General features: G+C 40.2%; 1 protein-coding gene across 1 annotated transcript in view; it reads right to left on the reverse strand.

Annotated features, from left to right (window-relative positions):
• Window positions 1-19,423, reverse strand: part of Jph1 (junctophilin 1) — an 80,265-nt gene extending 60,842 nt beyond the window's left edge. Inside the window, 3 exon segments of the mRNA XM_015485878.2 lie at window positions 13,144-13,903; window positions 19,044-19,401; window positions 19,403-19,423. Coding sequence (XP_015341364.1) covers window positions 13,144-13,903; window positions 19,044-19,401; window positions 19,403-19,423 — 1,139 coding nt within the window.
• Between the last annotated feature and the right edge of the window lie 4 nt (window positions 19,424-19,427).

Raw genomic sequence — 19,427 nt, forward strand, 5'->3', positions numbered from 1 at the left:
GTAATTTCTATAAGAAACATCCTTGGTATTGGTATGTAAAGTCAGGTCCAAAAACAGGCAGAAGAGGGAAAATTCACACAGTAATGAGATCCCAGGCTTAGGTTTTCTGTAATAATTTGGAAAAGTTTCCCACTTCTTGCATCCATTTTATTGATTGAGACTCACAAAGAAGGGTTGCTTTATATGTTTGAAATAAATCATCCATATTCTGGGAATGAATGAACCTTTCTGTTAACCTCCTGGGCAACACACAACATCTTACACTTGCTTCTTCTCCTCACCCACTATTTCCGGTACACCAAGTCCTGCTAATTTTATCCCATGGCTCCTGCCCTTGACTGGAATCTTTACCAAAATCTCCTCCCCAGACCAGGCCTCCAGTGTTGGGCCCCCTGAATGCCTTCTCCATGAAGACATCAGACCACCCATCTCAAAGGCAGATAGCTCCTTGTTCAAATCCCTTTGAAGACTTCCTAAAGCCAACAGTCAAAAATGCAGCTTCCAAATCTAGATCTTGTTGCCTATCATGTCCCAGTCTCTACCTACCAAACCTCAGTGTGTCTGAGAATACACTCTGGGAAGCTTGTAAAATGAAAATTTCTGGGCCTCATCCTAAGAAATGTTAAATTCGATACTGGATAGAAAAGCAGGAACTTTTTTTTTTTAATATTTTTTAGTTGTTGATGGACCTTCATTTTATTTATTCTTATGTGCGGTACTGAGAATTGAACCCAGTGCCTCCCACATGCTAGGCAAGTGCTCTGCCACTGAACTACAGCTCCAGCCCCAAGAGCAGGAACTTTTGAGCACTCCTTGTGATCGCCACGGGTGGATAAATGGTGTCCATCCTAGAGGGCACCGCTTGCCCTAGAGAAACAGTTGTTCTTCCAGGCCCATCTGCTTGCAGGAACTTAGGCTGTACATACACTTTCATTTCATTGTGTCTCTGCTCTGATGCTTCCTTCCTTCTGTAACATCCCTGCCATTTGCTTCCGGCCTAATCTCCCCTCCTCAGCCTCATTCCATTAAGCCCCATGTGCCTTCAGGGTTCCTTCCTCTTTTGCATTTGCATAGCATTTTTTTTCTTAGGATTTACTCTATTATACTGACATTATCTGTTCATGCTTGGCCTGCAAATTTTGTGGCAGTTGAAGAATAACATCTTTTCAATGGCACAGTGGTAAATCGAAGTTTGTGACTAAATAATGCCATTCCCTGACAGCTTGACCTTTATGAACTGAAGAAAAGTACATGGGTTCAAGAAAACATTCCTAACCCAATTCTCTAAACCCAGAGATGAAAAGCCGGTTATGCTGCCTGAGACTCAGACTGGAGCCATTAATTTCCTACAGACTCACAGGGTCGTGATGGAGATTACAGGAGATAATAGATGTCAAGGTCACACCACAAATCCAGGCACCAGATAACCACTCAAGAGCTGTTGACTGTCTACGTGGCCCAAAGGTTTCACCCAACTCAGTATCCTCAGACCAAAATGGGAAGGGCACAGGTACTAGCGTATGATGCCCTTAGGAAAATGTTGAGCAATGTCTACATTACTTCTTTATCTGGAAACACTGCCAAAAAAATTAATTCACTACCAAACCACTTTGATGTCTCTGGATCGAAATATTGCTAACAGGATTCCTCTATCACACCTAATCACATTTCTACAGACTCTATGCAGGAATCATTTGATTCTCTAAACTTTTAAAAAGAAACCACTAGTCACTTTCCCTTTTGCATTATGAAATTTGTAGACATTTTATGTATTTCCTGTTCAAAGTGTTCCTATTATCAGGGGCAAGATCGCTTATTTGAAGAGACATTTTCTGAGATTGCGTCATTGAGCCTGCTACGGACCTTAAACATAATCACAACTAAGAGAAGTTAGACAAAGTGAGCTGGCCTGGAGTGAGGACATTGTTGACAGAGAGTGCTGCTTGTGCAGAGATCCTAGAGAAGTGTCTGTGATGAGCTTGCCCAGGCTGCCTCCTGGGGTGGAGGTCCCTCCAACCTGTAGCCCTGCAGCATCTGCCAGCTGTGTAAGACCACCACAAACTGAGCTGGGTATTTGCTTTTAATGGCAGGTTTCTTATTAATCTCTGTATTCCCAGGGCCTGGTGCCATGTCTGGACAGAGCTGGCACTAAATAAATGTTTGCCAAATGATGTTTCTTTAGCATAATAATTTGTGAGAATGGTATTTTGTTCCAGGATGTTGCCAAGGGGGGAAAAATAATCCAACAGATCTTGCTCACTGGGTAGTTTTCCTGGTCAGAAATCTTAGAAAGCATCATTTTTAAAATTCAGGAACAGAAATTTTGATACCTGAATTGCACTGTCATCAGGCAATGGATTCCTACTCATTTAAGGCGAGAGCTGCTGACCTGTACCTCTTAAAAAGAGTTGTGTCTAGTATCACACACACAGGATTCCCCTTCCTCTGTAAGTCCCCTAAACATCTTTGTTCCTTAGAGTTGGGATCTGAACTGAACCCTGTGGCAGATCATAAGTCCAGTGCTAATTTCTCACAGTCCGAGGCCCATGTTCTCTGTTATCATTTGGGATTGCATTTCAAAATTTAAGAAGTGAAAAATCCAAATTCATCTTTCTCCCTAAACACAAGTTTCCTGTCTGAGTCAAACAGGGCCACCATCCATCCAGCTGGCCAAGCCAGGAGCTCAGGAGTCACTCTGACTCTTCCCACACCTACTCAAGTACCTGGTGAGTCCTAGTGGGTCTGCAGGGGTGGGGGGGCTCTCATCCATGCATTTGCTTCTTTCAATCCCCACTGCCACTGCTTAGCTCAACCTGTGGGCTCTTACCCAGATTACTAGTTACTAGCTGACTACTTCATCTGTCTCCAGTTTTACTGCCCCTTACCTTCTCTAATCCCTCTGCTACCTGCAGCCACAGTGGTCTTTCCGTTATTATTAATCTCTCAGACCTCCCCACCCCCCACAGCTACCATTCCCTTTTTCAACGACATTCCACATTTTGCCATGCCCTCAAATATATAAGGACTATTGTCCTTTGCACCCTCCTGTGTCTTCTGGAAAAAAACATCCTGTGGTTGCCAGGCTGGATGCTGCCTGCAGAATCCTGCCTCCAGCCCCAGACTATGATTAAGCCCCTGCTATGTGCTACCTAAGCTCACAGCAACATGCCAATTATCTGATAGGTAACTGCTTTTTAAAATCTGCCTAACCAGACTCCATGAAGGAAAAGAACTAGGTCTTAATCATGATTTTACATTTACATGACAATCTGTTAATACAACGAGAAAATCCATCCACAGCTCAAATGATTTTCAAATCACTGGGCCAAGCAGGAGTGAGGATGGAAACTAGTCACCAGGGTTGGTGGGAGGGTAGGTAACACTCTATCACCTGATACATCTCCATTCTTACCCCCGAACCCTAGATTTCTGGTTTCTGTGGTGTATCTCCTCAACATGTTCTAATTAACCATTCCCCTAATGCAAGAAAATACATTAAATCTCAAAATTCAAAAATCAAATTTGAAAATATCCCATATCTATGTAAGAAGTTAAACAGATAGGAACTTCCAGACCCAAGCAACTGAGACCAAAACTTGACAGAGTAAAATCTGCCAAAAGGTTTACCTTCTTTAGAAGTTTTTAAAAATTAGCAAAAAGTACAACAAAAGTTATTTGTTGATCGTTTGGCATAAAATCTATTGTTTTGCTAGAAAGTGAATAAATATATTTTAGTTGGCTTAAATAAGTTTCTTTTGGCCACATGGAAATTCTAAGAAGATTGACTTCAAAGTGTTACACTGTTTTGAAGGCAATTTTGATTCCTTACATATTAAATTTCTGAGAAAGAAGCTTATTTTTCATTTAGCATATTATACAAATAAATATGAAACACCAATTAAAATAGAAGGGCAAAATTATGAAAAGCTGATTTGATTTTATTCTCAGGAGGCTCTTGTACTAAAGCTGAATGACTTACATAAATACCTTTGGCATTTGTTGGACCCTGTTCCTAAACACAATGTTCATATTTCATCTATAATAAGAAAAGCATCTCAAAGATTTGCAAGGCACTAGTCTTGCAAGTGTCCAGTCTGGTGTCTTGAGTAAAGTGAGATTGGCAAAGTCAGCTTAATCCATAATGGAAAGTTGTGAGCAGGGTGCTTCGGCTGCCTGGCAGCTGCTGCTAGGAACAGCCTCCCAGCTCTGTGAGCTTGTACACCAACTCTACCACTTGCCCCAAACAGAATTCTCCAGTCAAAGCTGAAATCCAGAATATGAATGCTGTCCCAATTTGGGGGACTTTCCAGAAAACATAATAGTAGGGTGTTTTCTGTTACAGATGAAGCTATACTAAAAAGAATCTGCTGCTTTAATTCTTCAAACTTATACCACCAGGACAGTGTTATATTTCAGAGCTAAATGAGATGGAATCTGTTTAAATTTGAACTATCTAAGCAAACTCTAAGAGTTAAAATAAGGTCAATATGTGTCCCCCAAACCTCGCTTGCCATCATCCTGGGTTTTTGGTTTGTTTTTTTCTCTAGTCTTCCCAGCCAGTTTTCACTAAGTAGATTTCTGCATAATTAAATATTATCTCATATCCCATTCATGGCACAAAAAAGCATCTTCTCCTGCCTGGCCTTCCTTGTTCAGTAATAAAAATAGAGAGACATGCCTACAAGACTTGAGTTTTAAAATTCATGTTTTTAATAACCTAAAAGTCTGGATTACTGTGTGATCTTTCCATTCATTATGGCCTGCAACTAATTCTCATTAAATTTGTATTCAATTGAACCTACTTATTAGTCATGGAAATGCATGCCCACCTCAATGCCTCTGAGTTTGTGAATGAGCCTGGACTTGTGGGGGTGGGGGGCTGGGGCAAGAGGTTTTAAAAGAAAGATCTTCAGAAGCAAGATACCCGAAGAAGGTTTTACCAAGTTCTCCTAACACAATGTGTTCCCATGTTGTGCGTAATGGCCTGTTAAACTCCAGGTGATGTAACTGCAGAGCTGAAAGAGGGGTGCTCCCACTGGAGCTCCATGTCTCCTTTACACCTCCTAATACTACTGCATCCAAGCCTAGGCCTTCCTTGGGGGCAGGACAGAGCTGCCCCCTGGGAGGTCATCTTTTAGGTTCCAGCTGCTCTCTCTGAACATCCATAGAGAATCCTTGGTGCCTGCTCCTGTGTCCTGGATAGAGAAGCATTTGTTTCTTTAAACAGCATGGAGACAAATGTAAGGAAGTTAGATCAGGCTCCATGCTTTCTCCCCTTGGAGACAGGAATTCTTTGGTAAAGAGGAGAAACATGCATTTAAATCTTTACTGTATAATAAAAAATTATAATATGCATAAAAGGACCATAATGACCTACAGAAACATACTTAAACAATATGAAGGTAAAAATATTTTCTTATTATCCTATATTGTCTTCAGAATAGTAGCCCAGCATAATTCAATAGAAATACATATGCCATTTCTTTTCGGTCTTTAAAAATATGTAACTGGCTGGGTTCAGTGGCATATGCCTATAATCCCAGTGGCTCAGGAGGCTGTAACAGGAGGATCACGAGTTCAAAGACAGTTTCGGCAATTTAGCAAGGCCCTAAGCAACTCAGTGAGACCCTTTCTTTAAATAAAATATAAAAAAGGGCTTGAAATATGGCTCAGTGGTTAAGCATCCCTGGGTTTAATTCCTGATATCAATTAAAAAAAACCAGAAAACCATTATATGTATACATATATAGATAGCTGGATGATTGCCTGTTGACAAAAAAAATACATTGACTCCACACAGAACTCGGTGCTAAAGATGGAACCCAGAGTCATGTGCATGCTAAGTACACTCTGTGCAATCACCCCTCAGCCCTCCCCAGCAAATCTTGATATGTACTCACATCTATGCTCAGGTGGTGGGCTTGATGGGTTTCATCCCTTTCCTTTTGCTTACCGCTGCCTCCCAAGTCTTCTCTTCCTTCCCTTTTCTTCCTCACTCCATTTTACCTCCATCCCACTCTGGCTTCTTGGTCTTCTACCAACTTTTACTTTTGAAAATGGTACTATTAGGATTGAAATACTTCCCTGGACATTAACTGAATTCACTAATTGATCATTTACAAAGCCCTGTGACATTCTCTTTCATTCAATCTTCAAAACCATCCTACGGTGAAGGCAAGGTGAATATTAGCCTCTGCTTCCAATAACTTTTGTGAGCCTCAGATGAGGGTTTTAACCAAACCTCTGGAACTTGTTCAGAGAAGTGCTGGTTATAATAGGTGGGAATGGGGTTGGGCAGCCAAGGTGCAGATATGGAATAAGACAGGCATCACCACTAAAGAAAATAATTACATAATGATTTTTTATTTTTAATATTTGGGGGAGGGGGTTGTAGATGGACACAGTACCTTCATTTTATTTATTTTTATGTGGTGCTGAGGATCAACCCAGTGCCTCACACGTGCCAGGCAAGCTCTCTACCACTGAGCTACAACCCCAGCTCCAAGTAATGTTCTTTTTAGCTGTAAATTCCTGTAACTTGACCTGTCAAACAGTCTCTAATGTAGAAGGAATTCATCTTCCTACAAAAATCATTGTGCTAACTAAAAATTAATCAGAGCCCCAGTCAAAAACAAAAGAAAAACAAAAAAGCCATGGAAAAGGTAATTTAAGGTTGATTTTTAGAAATATGACCACTAATATTACAGAAGAGAAACGATTAATCATGTAAATGATTAATTTTGATTTGTGAAAGAGAAAGGGTATCCTTCTGTGCAATAGAAATTAAAAATTTTAAAGTCCTATCCTTTCATAATAACTTGGCAAAGAATGAATCTTTCCCTAAAAATCAATAGTATTCAGTTTAATTTGGATCCATAACATATACTGACTCATGGCTGACTTTGGGTTTAAATTACTAACGAGTGAGGTGTGAATCAAGTCAAGCAATCTTGCACAGGACTGTTCTATCTACCCCACCCAACCTGATGTATTAAACTGACATCATATTATTTGAACTTAAGAACAATGTTCCCCTCCCTGACCCAAAATGGCAGGACAAGAAAAATTTTCAAAAGTAATAAGAACAGCTGAATATTCAGCAGACTGAGTTTTAGAAGACAATAAACTCCCATTTCCTGACTTAGTATATACTGTCATGATGTCAAATGTATACGGGATGAAACGACATTATTAGAGTTAGGATAAGTTGACTCCCTGGAGTTGCCATGTCTTAAGAGAAACATTCATATGTACCACCGATCAGCTCAATACCTGTGAAGAATGCAGAAAAGTTTGGCTTAACTTGAAGCTCTATTCCCTGGCCATGCCTTATAATGATAATAATGAAGTTGAAAGGGTATTAAGACCCACACTTTTGAAATTTCTGCACTTTCTGGACTATTAGTATGAATTATTGGGGGCTAAGTTTCCTTACTTCAAACTGTAGTTCATAAATGCCCAGGAAAATCAAATTAGAAGGAGAACTCATACCCTAAGTGGTAAGAAGTTAATTCTTCATTCATCAAATATTTACTAGAGCACTTACCTATGTCCCTAATCTAAGCTCATGATGAAGACACAAAAGGGAGCAAACTCTCCTTTGGGATCAGTCCATCTTTCCCAATCCAGTGTGGCAAGAGATATTCAACAAATGCACTGATGTGCAACAGTAATTTAGAGTAACTGGGGGGATTTAAATCTAGAGGATGGAAGTGGAATGGGAGGATGTGGGGTCCAGGAACCTGTGAGGAAAAGACTTTATACATAAATCTGAATGAGGACTGTGGAGTTGACCATGTAGAGGGAAGGGCTGAGCATCAACTCTCCTCCCCGGGTAAAGAAAGCTGGCACAGCTGAGTCACTTTGAGGGGAGTGTGGCATGGAACTGTATCTTTTAAATAGAAAGTATGGGAAAGAGTTTTTTTTTTTTTTTTAAATCCTACAGGAAGAGCATGTATCATTTTTATTTTTAAGTCTAAAACTGGCAAACATGGAATCCAACCTCTAGTTCTGAGGACAGATGGAGTAGCAAGCTCACCCAGACTGGAGGCCCTTCACATTCTATCCAGCTGCTTCCATGCCTCATCCAGCCACACCTGTGACAATGTCCTATGGTTGGGGCTGAGGCTGGGCAGCAGGGAGAACAGTCTCCTTCCTAACATGACCTGTCTAGGTGCCACTGTTATCACCTGAAGTGGCACTAATGGTCGGAGAGAGGTTGGTGACAGCAGCAGCACAGTCCCACATGATTGGTGGGCCTGTCGCACTTACTGACCCTTCAGGGGAATTCTGGGAGATCAGCCAGCTATGCACCAGTGAGCTCCTTTAGCTTGAGTGAAGCTGTCAGGTAAGGTGGGCAGAATGGAGTAGTTCTAACTACCTTTCTAACCTCCCACCTTCTGGTTTCTTCTCACAGGTCTGATATGGCCTGCTAGCATAAGCCAACACTTGGGGTTCTTGATTGCTTTAGGCAGCTGTCTCCCATCACTCTCCCTGTGTATCTTCTATCCTCTAGCATGGCAACTACTTCCCCCAAGGCTCAGAGCACACAAAGCTCTGCTTCTGACTATACCCCTTCCTAAATGATCAAATCATCTCATTTCTTTCCCTGTTTGTTCACGGTGCTGGGGATGAAACCCAGGGCCCTGCACATATTGGGCAAGTGCCCTACCATTGAGCTACACCCCAGTCCATACTCATTTCCACAGAAGTGCAGTTCCCCAAGGGTCACTTCTCATTTGCTCTCTTAATCAAATGCCTTCCCTTAAAGTTCTTCCTTTAATCATCTTACTCAAGCAGCTGTAACTTCTTTAAAACATCTTTTTTAAAAAAGTTGATGGGAGTCAACAATAATCAGATGAAAAATGTGACTGAAATGACAGGGACAGCAAGGAATTACTGCAGGTAAGAGCTGATGAAACAGTCACTGAACACCTAAGGAACCACACGAAACTGGAGCGATCAGTCTCTGCCTTGGAAATTAAAGTCCTTGGACTAGACAAGATTTCATGACTCTTCCAGATTGGAGATTAGGGGCTTTCAGTCTTCTCTACCAAAACACAGTCTGCCCATTATATTTTCTAGAAAGTATCAGGGGACTCATTTCAGTTACAATGCTCTAAACAGAATTCCAGTGATTCAAAAGGGTCCAACTAAACAGTCTGGGTAAATGTGGATGAAGGAAAGACTGAGAGGCCTGGGTGTGGGTGCTGGCTCTCCCTGTCCTAAAGTCCCCCAGGGTAGTGTGCGCTTCTACAAAACAGGACAGGTGGCATTACAGGTGGAGAGTTGGCGTGTCAGCTACTGGCATGGAGCAGCTTCAGTAAAAGCCAGGCATGCTTAATTCTCAATATATTCCAAGTTGCTCTACCACCTCTTGAACATTTCTTTAAAAACAATGTTGAGATTTTTCTTAGTTAAGGGTAGTGATTTTTACTCTCAACCAAGACAAAAGGGGAAAATTTTTTGGTTAAATCTCATTAACACAGTACTTTTTGCATTGCAGCAGAAACCTAAAGAAAATTTCTAGGACTCAGCAAGTAATGAACATTCCTCCAGTTTTGACTCGCTAGTAAAGTACCTAGAGTCTACATCTACTGTGTGATGTCTTCTACCCACCATTATGTCATGCCCATATTCCATGATCATGAGAATTATGCAGGGTGCACAACAATACTGCAGAAACAAGCCTCCTACCTCCTAAGTGTTGACTGGGACAAACAGCACTCCCTCTCCCTTCACAGAAACAAAGCAAAGTCTATAGATCCCAAAGGTGGTTGGTTCTATCTCTCCTATCTCCCTTAGGGAACACTGCTAAATGCTACAATTATTGTCCCTAAAAGTCAACTTTTATCTTCTGCTTAAGATAAAATGGGGTAAGATAACATGGGGTAAAGGTACAAAGGCAGACATATTTTCTGGGATGTAAGAAACAAACAAAAGCCTCTAACACATAAGAAATAACAGAATCAAGATCAATACAATCTGGGTGGACAAACTGAATGGCTGTTAACTATTAAGTGGTCATCTTCCTGTATTGCTACTGGTGAACTAGTGATTTCCATAGCAGTAAGCTCCAGAAGTCTTAGTTTTTAGTTCTTATTCTGACATGATTGGGTCGGGCTGGGGACAGGACAACCCATCGTTTTATGTTCTTAATTTTTCAATGTTTTTAAAAGCAAAAATATTGGACTGGCAGTGGAATTCAATGATAAAGTGTGTTCCTAGCATGAACGAGGCACTGGATTCCATCCCAGCACTGGGGGGGGGGGGCCCAAAACTCAACAGTAATAGCAACTGCAGAAGGACCAGGAAGGACTTTGCAAATACTTTGGCATTACAAAGAGCCAGTTATTAATAACATAGCTAGAAGTTCCTCCTTCCAGGCAGCAATCTCTAAAACCTTAAGAAAATCTTCCATTTTTTTAAAAAAAAACTTTTTTTAAAAGACAGTAGAATTCTAAACTCAAGAGCTAATACATGGGGAATGTTAGTCCTTCAGCTACCCTCTCCAAAAACAAGTTGCAAAACTCTATATCTGAAGTAGTAATTATAGCAATAAATCTGAAAAGGTCTAAAAAATTGAAATAAGTAAAATATAAAAGTTTAGTTGAATGTTTCTATTTTTAATCTTTCTGTCTATTATGTCACCCAAATAGCAGTATTTTTTTAAATTGGGGTAACACTTAACATGAGACCTGCCCTCACCAAATTTTAAGTGCACAATCTGGTACTGTTAACTACGGGCACAGTGATGTATGGCAGATCTCTAGAATTATTCAACTTGCATAACTAACTTTCTATTAATCAGCAATAACTCCCCATTTCCCTCCCCTCCACTCCGTGACAACTACTGCTGTATTCAGTTTCTGAGTTTGACCATTTTGGATACCTCATGTAAGTGGGATCATGCAGTATTTGTCCTTCCATGGCTGGTTTATTGCATTTAGCATGATGAGTTGAGTGTTTTTTAAATAGTTAAGTGAAATCTGTAGTAGTTAGCTGTCTGAAAGTATAAGATTTTTAGGCTAAAGTTCTCCAGGTTATAACTATAAAATATAGTACTCTCAAAGTATATGATGCTACCCTTAAAAGTCCTTCAAAAGAGAGAATGTGAATAGGACTTGGGTAAATAGGTTTTCATGAGACTAACATAATCAAAGATCATCTCTGCATCACAAGTAGCCCCCTTGTATCATGTAGTTTCCTCCAATTTAAACTAGTCATAAAAGCCAATAATAAGTCATTTGCTAGATTGTCTGTACTGGTTTATCATCTGTCAAGAATGAACTTGCCTTTAGTATACACTAGGTTGTAATGTGAAAAAAAAAATGGAAGAATCCAGGAATGCATTTAAAATTAGAGGCTTGGGCCTAGCAAAAGGTATAAAGTTGCTCTGAAAATTAGCTGAGGGCCAGGGAAACCAGCAAGATTAGACGTGCCAAGTAACCCAGCTGACAAGTAAACTGAAAGTAGACTTGCTGACCAGAGAGAACCATGATCTACAATAAAAGATGTTCGGGATGGGATTCTGGCTCAGTGGTAGAGCAGTTGCTTCTCATGGGTTCGATCCTCAGCATCACATAAAAACAAACAAATAAAAAATAAAGATATTGTGCCCATCTACAACTAAAAAAGGTAGTTTTTATAAAAAATGCTCTGTGGGGAAGATGGAAAAAAATCCTTCATGAAAGTTTGTGTTGGTGAACAGGAAACATTCACTTTAAAATAGGATTCAGTTTGGGATGAAGAGGAAAACCTTGAGGACTGTCAACATAATATCTATCTAAAAATAATGCAAAAAAAAAAAAAAAGATGGCCTCTTTCACTTTCCAATTAGTGTTTGGGATGCTCAGAAGTAAATAGTGGCCCTAAGATAGCATTAAAAATAAAACAGCAGCAGCAACAACAAACTCTCTATAAGTCCAGAAGTATTAAGTTGAATCATATAAAACTGCCCATTTTTCATACATCAAAAAGTTAAGATATCAGAAATTTCATAAGGTTCAATTGAAAAGGGGGAGGTGTCCATTAACTCAATGCTAAGAATAAAAAGTTGAAGACATGCTAATACTTTGCAGTTTCAAAAAGAGGTGGAAGAGTTACTACTGAGACAGAAACAGAATTTTTAACATTCTATGCCAAACTGATGCTTCAAGTCACACAAAACTACAGCCAGTAGGTATCTACCTAAATATGCATCAAAATCTCCACATATAACCAACTTTTTTCCTTTCTTTTTGTCTAACCTATGATACTCATACCTAATAAAATTTTATTCCCAACATATCCCTCCAGCCCTCTTGCTGAATCCCCAAATCTAGATTTTAATGGTAAACTTCAAGTACAAAGTTCTCCTGACCCCACTGCCCCATTATCAATCTATTATTCACCCTTATTCTCCCACTCCAGCCCTTCTCTACTGCTTTTTCTTCCAACCTTGGCACAGTGAGTGTCCCATCTGTCCATGTCAAGTTCCCTGGACCCCTTTCCTTTTAATATACCAATGATCAAATCTTTCCTGCACAGAATGTGGACATTCTTAAAAGCCTCAGTCTCTTTGACTTTCTCATACAGAGGAGCTCTGTTGTTTAAAACTACACACACTAGATCTTATCTTAACTTTCTACTTTTGCCATATCTAGATCTTTGTGGCTTTCTTAAAACCAATTTCACCTATAAGACTTCAATAAAATTTGAATTCATGATAATTTTACAGAGGGAGCTGTACATCTGTTCAACTCAAACATTAGAATAAAGGTACACATTAATACTGGGTATATTTCTATGCAGAGAGAGATTGTCTCTATGGCACACAAAACAGAGCTCTCTGTAGCAGTATTTCAGAGGTTTGTTCTTTAAAAAGGTAACTTCCTGGACTCAGGAAGAGGTGCATAGGGTCTGAGTGAACACCATTCATGCTGTTAAATAAGTTAGAACAGGAAAGGGAGTATGATGAATCTTCAACATTTTTTGATGATGTAAATTTTCAGAAGAGCACAAGTACATCATCTCTGACTTTTATTCTACTGGGCTCATTTTTGGCAAGTGAAGAAACCTATTTGTGATGTCACCAGCAGATTAACAGACAAAATATTTTGACTGACCCGACTCAGCGAAACCACCCACCTTGCACTTACATACCTTGAATTTGCAATTTCCACTTTGGTTCTCGCCATGGCGGCTGCCCTTTGCGCGCCTTCTATTGCTCTGTCCACCTTCTCCCTAGTTTTTGTATTTCTTATTGGTATAAGCTGCTTCCTTATTCCACGGACCAGAATATTATTTTTGTATTTTCCCTCTTCTTTGGAGCCATCAGGGAACACGGTACAGCCATATCCATGCCTCTTGTTATTTGCCCACTCGCCTTCATACTTCATGCCGTTGGAGCGCTCGCTGATGCCGAAACCATTGCGCTTGTCGTTCTTCCACTCGCCCATGTAGGTTTCAGTGGTGGTGGCGTCCACGTGGTCTTCCACGGGGCAAAAATCACAATCGACGTCGCCAAAGCTGATGGTGGAGTTGGCATCGCTGGAACTAATTCTGCTCATGGCTGCGTCGCTGCGGACGGAGCTCCGCTTGCTGGAGATGGAAGACTTGGACTCGGACTTGCGAAGTTTCATGCTTCCGAGAAGGGAGCCCCTGCGGAAGAGGCCGCCCTTTTTCTTGCCTCCAAGCTCGGCATCAGCGTGGAAGTTGAGCACGAAGCCTCCGCGGGTGCCTGCCGGGCTGTCAGCTGCAGCCGCAGCGTCGTGGAGCACGCTGCCATTGCTCTGCTCGCTGCGCAGGGAGGCCAGCGAGGTGCGCAGGGGTGAGCGGATCACCGTGGCCATGCCATAGGGCACACTCTGGCGCACACCGTAGCCGTGCCGCATGCCTCCAGCCCACTGGCCCTGGTAGGTACCTTGGAGAGATCGCAAGAAAGCACAGCATGAGTCAGGGGTACATGGGTGCGACACCTGTGAGCACTGGGACTACTGGGATAACTCAGAGCACAGGGCAGGTAGGCCCAAGGTCAAATAGGACACACTTCCAAGTCTACCCTAGGATATACTTTTCATCCACTTTTAAATTTCGGCCCTGCAATTTTGGCCTTATGACTTCAACTGTATAGGATTTTTCTAAAAGTCGGATAATTTTTTTTATTCTAAATTTCATTAAATTTTTCTGAGTGAAAACCATTCCCTTCTAATACAAACAGAGCAAACATTAGGAAACAACTTTTTCTCTTTGAAATTAATATATCAAAAATTCCTTAGGAAGGCAGTGCAACAGAAGATGAAATGAACTATTTGTAAATCTTATTCTAATTTATTAATTTAGCTGAAAATTTCTAAAAATGACTTAGGTCTATGTTAGTATAATATTCCAACAAGCACAAAGGCTTAAAATGACTAGCAGTGATCTGAATGCCTGGGACATGGGTTGTCAAATGAATGGTCTTAGATTTTCTGTCACACTCAGCATCTTATTTTTAGGTTAGGGAAAACCATTTAATATATAAAATATACAATTTGGATTTGGGTGAACCTTTCTGAGCTGAGTGACTTGACAAATACAATATCCATCCTGAATATAGCGAACCATCATGGGAAAAAAAATGAGCAATTTGCTTAACATTTTGCCCTTCAAGTGAAAAGATGAAGTTTTGTACCATATTACTTGCTAAACCTGTTTCTCCTGGCCTTCTCTTTATAGATTTACCCAGCCTTTACCAGTACAGTGTAAATCACATTACAGACTGGAAACACCTTGAGGGAAGAAATTACTTCAAAAAGGATCACGAAATCCCCAAATTCTGGCTTATGTGTCCTGTGGAAGCTGGATGTTTGATGACTATACAGCTATGGTGGCTGAAAAGAATACTCTCATTAGCACTGGAAAAACTGAGATAAGGCCAGAGGAAACCTATTTTGAGAAAAGATGTACTTGAGAGTATCCATTAAAACTGTTAGTACCAGATCAGTTTTTCAATGAATAGTGTTCGCTTTTTCAGAGAGAGAATAATCTGAAGTGTTTTTCTACTAAATAAGTACAAATGTCTAAATAACTTGGTACAGGTTTTTAAATAATTTTTTGAGGAAATGAAGGTTAAATTAAGGAATTTAGAATTCCCTTTTCAATGTCAAGCCCATTTTCTTTAAACAAAGCAAAATTTTACACTATAGTATCCCCAAAAGCAGCTATCTGGAATTTTTAAACGTAATTACTTCTATGTTAATCATGACAATTTATGATGTCAGAAAATAAATCCTGATTATGGTCTGTCTGCACCTTATTCTGTCTGAGTACGGAGATTTTTATCTTGCCCTTTGCATTTTATATTACCATGCACAGGTTTCTAACAGATGGGATACATTTATTTTTAATATACTGAGCAATAATGATATTGATTTGTGTAAACAAAGGCTGATTATTTCATTGCACGTAAAAGCTAAAACTGTAATGATGCCAATTCCAAGACTACCTTCACTTTCTGACCATTCTGACATATTTCCATCATATAAACAGACAACAGTAGAGCAACAATGGAATACTAAGTGGGTCTGGTACTGTGAATATTATATTCTTCATAGATGTGCTCTTAACCTGACATCTATGAACTTCTAAAGGGATGGGTGAGCCATAGCTTTCTCAAAAGGATAAACTCCAAAGGATAGTTGTATAATAACATTTTAGAGTTAGAAGCTTCCTACTGAATATTTGCAATCACCAAACACTGCCACAACAGGAAAGGGAACTGAATTATTAGGAAAAGTTCAACTTTGACTTTGCCTATATAGATAAAATCTAAATTCTAGAATAAAAGTTATATAATCTGATATATGTTTAGTAAAACAAACCACCTTATTTTAATATTTAAAATTGCTGTAATAATATTCTTTTAACTTTTCTACATGATGTTTGTTTTGCCAGGACAGTTTATAAAAATATTATTTGATATCAATACATATTTACACTTCTTAAAACATAATCATCTTGGTAAATGTTTAACATCGATGGAAAATTAATAGCTAGTTTCCTCAAGTTAGTATCTCCAAAATAAGATCAGTATATGGAATTTCTAAAGAAGTACTGCTTGAAAATCCAGGCTGTTTAAAGCAAGAGCAATAATTAGAAAGTTTAAATCTCTGCTTAACTGTCCAATAGGGAGGGGGCAGGAATAGCAGCATTGGCCACAATCCCCCCCCCCCCTATTTTGTAAAAGTCACAGTATGACAGAATTCCTCCATGGCATTGCTAGAAACCATTTTACAGTCAAACTGCAAGTAGTTCATCTGAAATTTAAAATAGGTTTAGTTTAGTCAATGAACCTAGAAAAAAAGGGCCTATTTCTTTATAAAGCAGGTGGGTTCCAATTTCTTCCTGCTGCTCAAATAAATTTGTAATTAGTTTCTCTTGATTCCTAAAATAGAGATGCAAATTTCACAGGCATAAAAATTATTTTTATAGGTTTTGTTTTAAATTGTGTTCACTTTGGAACTGATTTTTTAGATCTAGCTGTTTTAACTGCACACTCTTGTAGTGGAAAGCATCCAGTTCAGAATGAAATTCAGTCAAATTTGGACTGCTCCGTGCCAAACTTAAGTTTATATGCTACAAAGATAGTTAACAAAATAACAGGTATTCCTAAATATTTTCAATAGTTTTATGACAGGTGAAAAAACAGTACAGTAGATCAGAATATGCACAAAAAATTCCATGTACCTTAGATTTGGATTTCTGGAGTATGCTGCTAATTTATTCTTAATTAACACTCAAGGGGTTTCTAGTTCAGCAATACTTCACACACAAATCACTAATAAATTGATAACTTTCAGATGGAATCATTACTTCCATCTTAACCTTTAGTTCAATGTTACCACAAAATACATGGAATTAAATTTCCCCTAAATCTATAAGGAGGTGTACAGGAATGAATATGTGGTGGTACAGAGAATGGAGGCAAAAATAACTTATCTTTAGAAGAATAGGGAAAGTGATAATTCTTACTTTGACCAAAAATAAGTTATAGCAATATACTTCCATTTAGACTATTTTATTATTAAAGGATTTTTCTAATGAAGTGACATCTGAGGGAAAAAACAGTCAACAGCAGAGTGTTGACATTCAAAAGTGATTTTTTAAGTTTTTTTTAAAAATTTCTATTTGTAGCACATTAGGGTTTTGGTAGAAAACTACAGTACTATGGCAATACCAAATTTTAAGGTTGAGTTAATAAACAGAAGACAGATTATTCATAAAGTCATTCTGAAGACTTATTTGGGTTTCTACAACACATACATAGATAGATTTTACTGTGCTATATATATTTTGATTACCAAGTATAATGAATACTCTAAACCAAGAGATTTTGTTTAATAACTAGTAACTTAAAAAGGAGACTATTTTTAACCTAAAACTGAAGTGAGAGAACTATTTACAGTCTTCTAAAAGGGTTATAAAATAATGTCCACTTTTAAAAAGTAAATTTGGCATTCCACTTTTGAGCATGGAATTTAGTTAGGTAGTAGAGCTAGGGCTTCCAATAAAAATCTAGTCACAAATTAACAAATATAGAGCTGTCAACCAAGGCATGTTATGTCCATTGAGAACATTTAAGGGCCCCCGATTAACTACTATGGAATTCAGGACTCATACAGCCCATAGAAAAGTATTAAAGTTTTTTTTTTAAATCCATGAGAACCATATCTTTTATTTATACTGTAGGATGAAAAGATGTCCTTTTTAGCCAATCCTACCATTCTGCTGTTTTGCATTTGAAACACGGCCCAAGTATTCTGAGTAAGTGAAGTGTACAAATTGTATAAGCTTTTATATAAGCAATGGCATAACTGGGGTTGCAGTGGGCTGGAGAAACTTTTAATTGGATCCCTTTAATATCCTTTAACTCTGAGCGGCTTAATTCCAAAAGGTGATCGCCTCCACACAATCCTTTTCAATTAAATATGATCATGTTTATTATCAGAAAGTGTACCTTGCGAATGCATGACATTCATCTTTCTCAGTTTTGCATACAAATTCAACTTTTGACACCTGTTTCAATATGTATACTTTTCCCAATTTAAAAAAGGAACTTCTGTCCTACTGTATACAAAATTTCTTTCCCAAATATTGTTAAATATTAAAATAAGGTGATTTTGGTTCACAGTCAGGAATAGTGTTTAGGTCAACACCTTAATGCAAATCAGTTTTCAGTAATGACATTCTCAGAAGCAAAATTGTTGCTAACTTTGCAGCTATAGGAACACATCTTTCAATTTTTTTAAAATGGAAACTTCACTGCCCATTTCTAAAATATTTTCCCATTAATTTGTCCAATGGTCTGCAAAGATTACTATTCTTTTGATCGAAAACCAGCACTTTAAGGAAGCAAAAGAAAACTAGGAAGAAAAACACACACCCCTTGAATCCCACCTGTATCAGGTGGCCTCTCTGCTCCCATGATCAGGACGTTTCCAAATGCACCCTAAATAAGGTTCAATTCCCCAACATCCTAGTTATGGGGTTCTGGCTTCTATCTTTAGGCTACTAGAGGACCAAATGCGAAATACGAGACTCCACGTGAAACCAATCCGAGGAGCCGTCAGTACAGACCTGCAGCCTCACAAGCTCAGGGCGTTCGCTCTAACTCCACGGGAGTGGTGATTTCAAACCCGGCCGGGAGAGGGAGGGATCAGGAACGTAATGAGACGGGCTCAAGTGACAGCGTCCTCTCTCCAGCCCAACCCTCCCGGGCGGCGCTCCCTCCTGGTGGCAGTGCAGCGCTGGCGCCGGCCAGGTATATTCACGCCTCACTCCCCCGGGTGTGGACACATCGCCCGCTTCAAGAACGGGGTCAGACTAAACCCTCACGCACCAGTCCCATCCCAACGCACCCTCCCGGGGGAGGGAGGGCGCGGGAAGTGGGTGGGAGGCTTCCCCAGGTGTTTTGGCGGGTTTCTGGACATGTGCGCTTCGCGTCCTCCCCGCTTCCCCGCAGCCTGGGCAATGCCCACCGCACAGTCTCGCGGAGCAGCTGAGCCGCCCGCGACGCCGCTCACCTCCGTCCCCGTAGGTCTCCACGCCGTACCCGTCCTGCAGCCCGTTACTCCAGGTACCCTCGTAGCGAGCGGGGGTGCACAGGCTCTGCCGGACCCCGTAGCGCCCCTTGAAACCATGTGACCACTCCCCCCGGTACATCCACTTGCCCTTCGTTTCCACCCCCAGCCCGTGCCGCTTGCCCTGAGCCCAGTAGCCCTGGTAGGTGTTGCCGCTGGGCCAGGTGTAGCCTCCGACCACCTCGAAGCCGTGCGACCAGGAGCCCGAGTACTCGCCCTGGCCCTTGGGCCCCGTGCAGATGCCATGCCCGTGCGCCTTGCCCTCCTCCCAGCCGCCGCAGTAGGTGCCGCCATCGTCGAAGCTCGAACCTTCCGCCCGTCATTCGG

The sequence above is a fragment of the Marmota marmota genome, unplaced genomic scaffold, assembly GCF_001458135.2.
Source record: "Marmota marmota marmota unplaced genomic scaffold, marMar, whole genome shotgun sequence".
Classification (NCBI taxonomy): domain Eukaryota; kingdom Metazoa; phylum Chordata; class Mammalia; order Rodentia; family Sciuridae; genus Marmota; species Marmota marmota.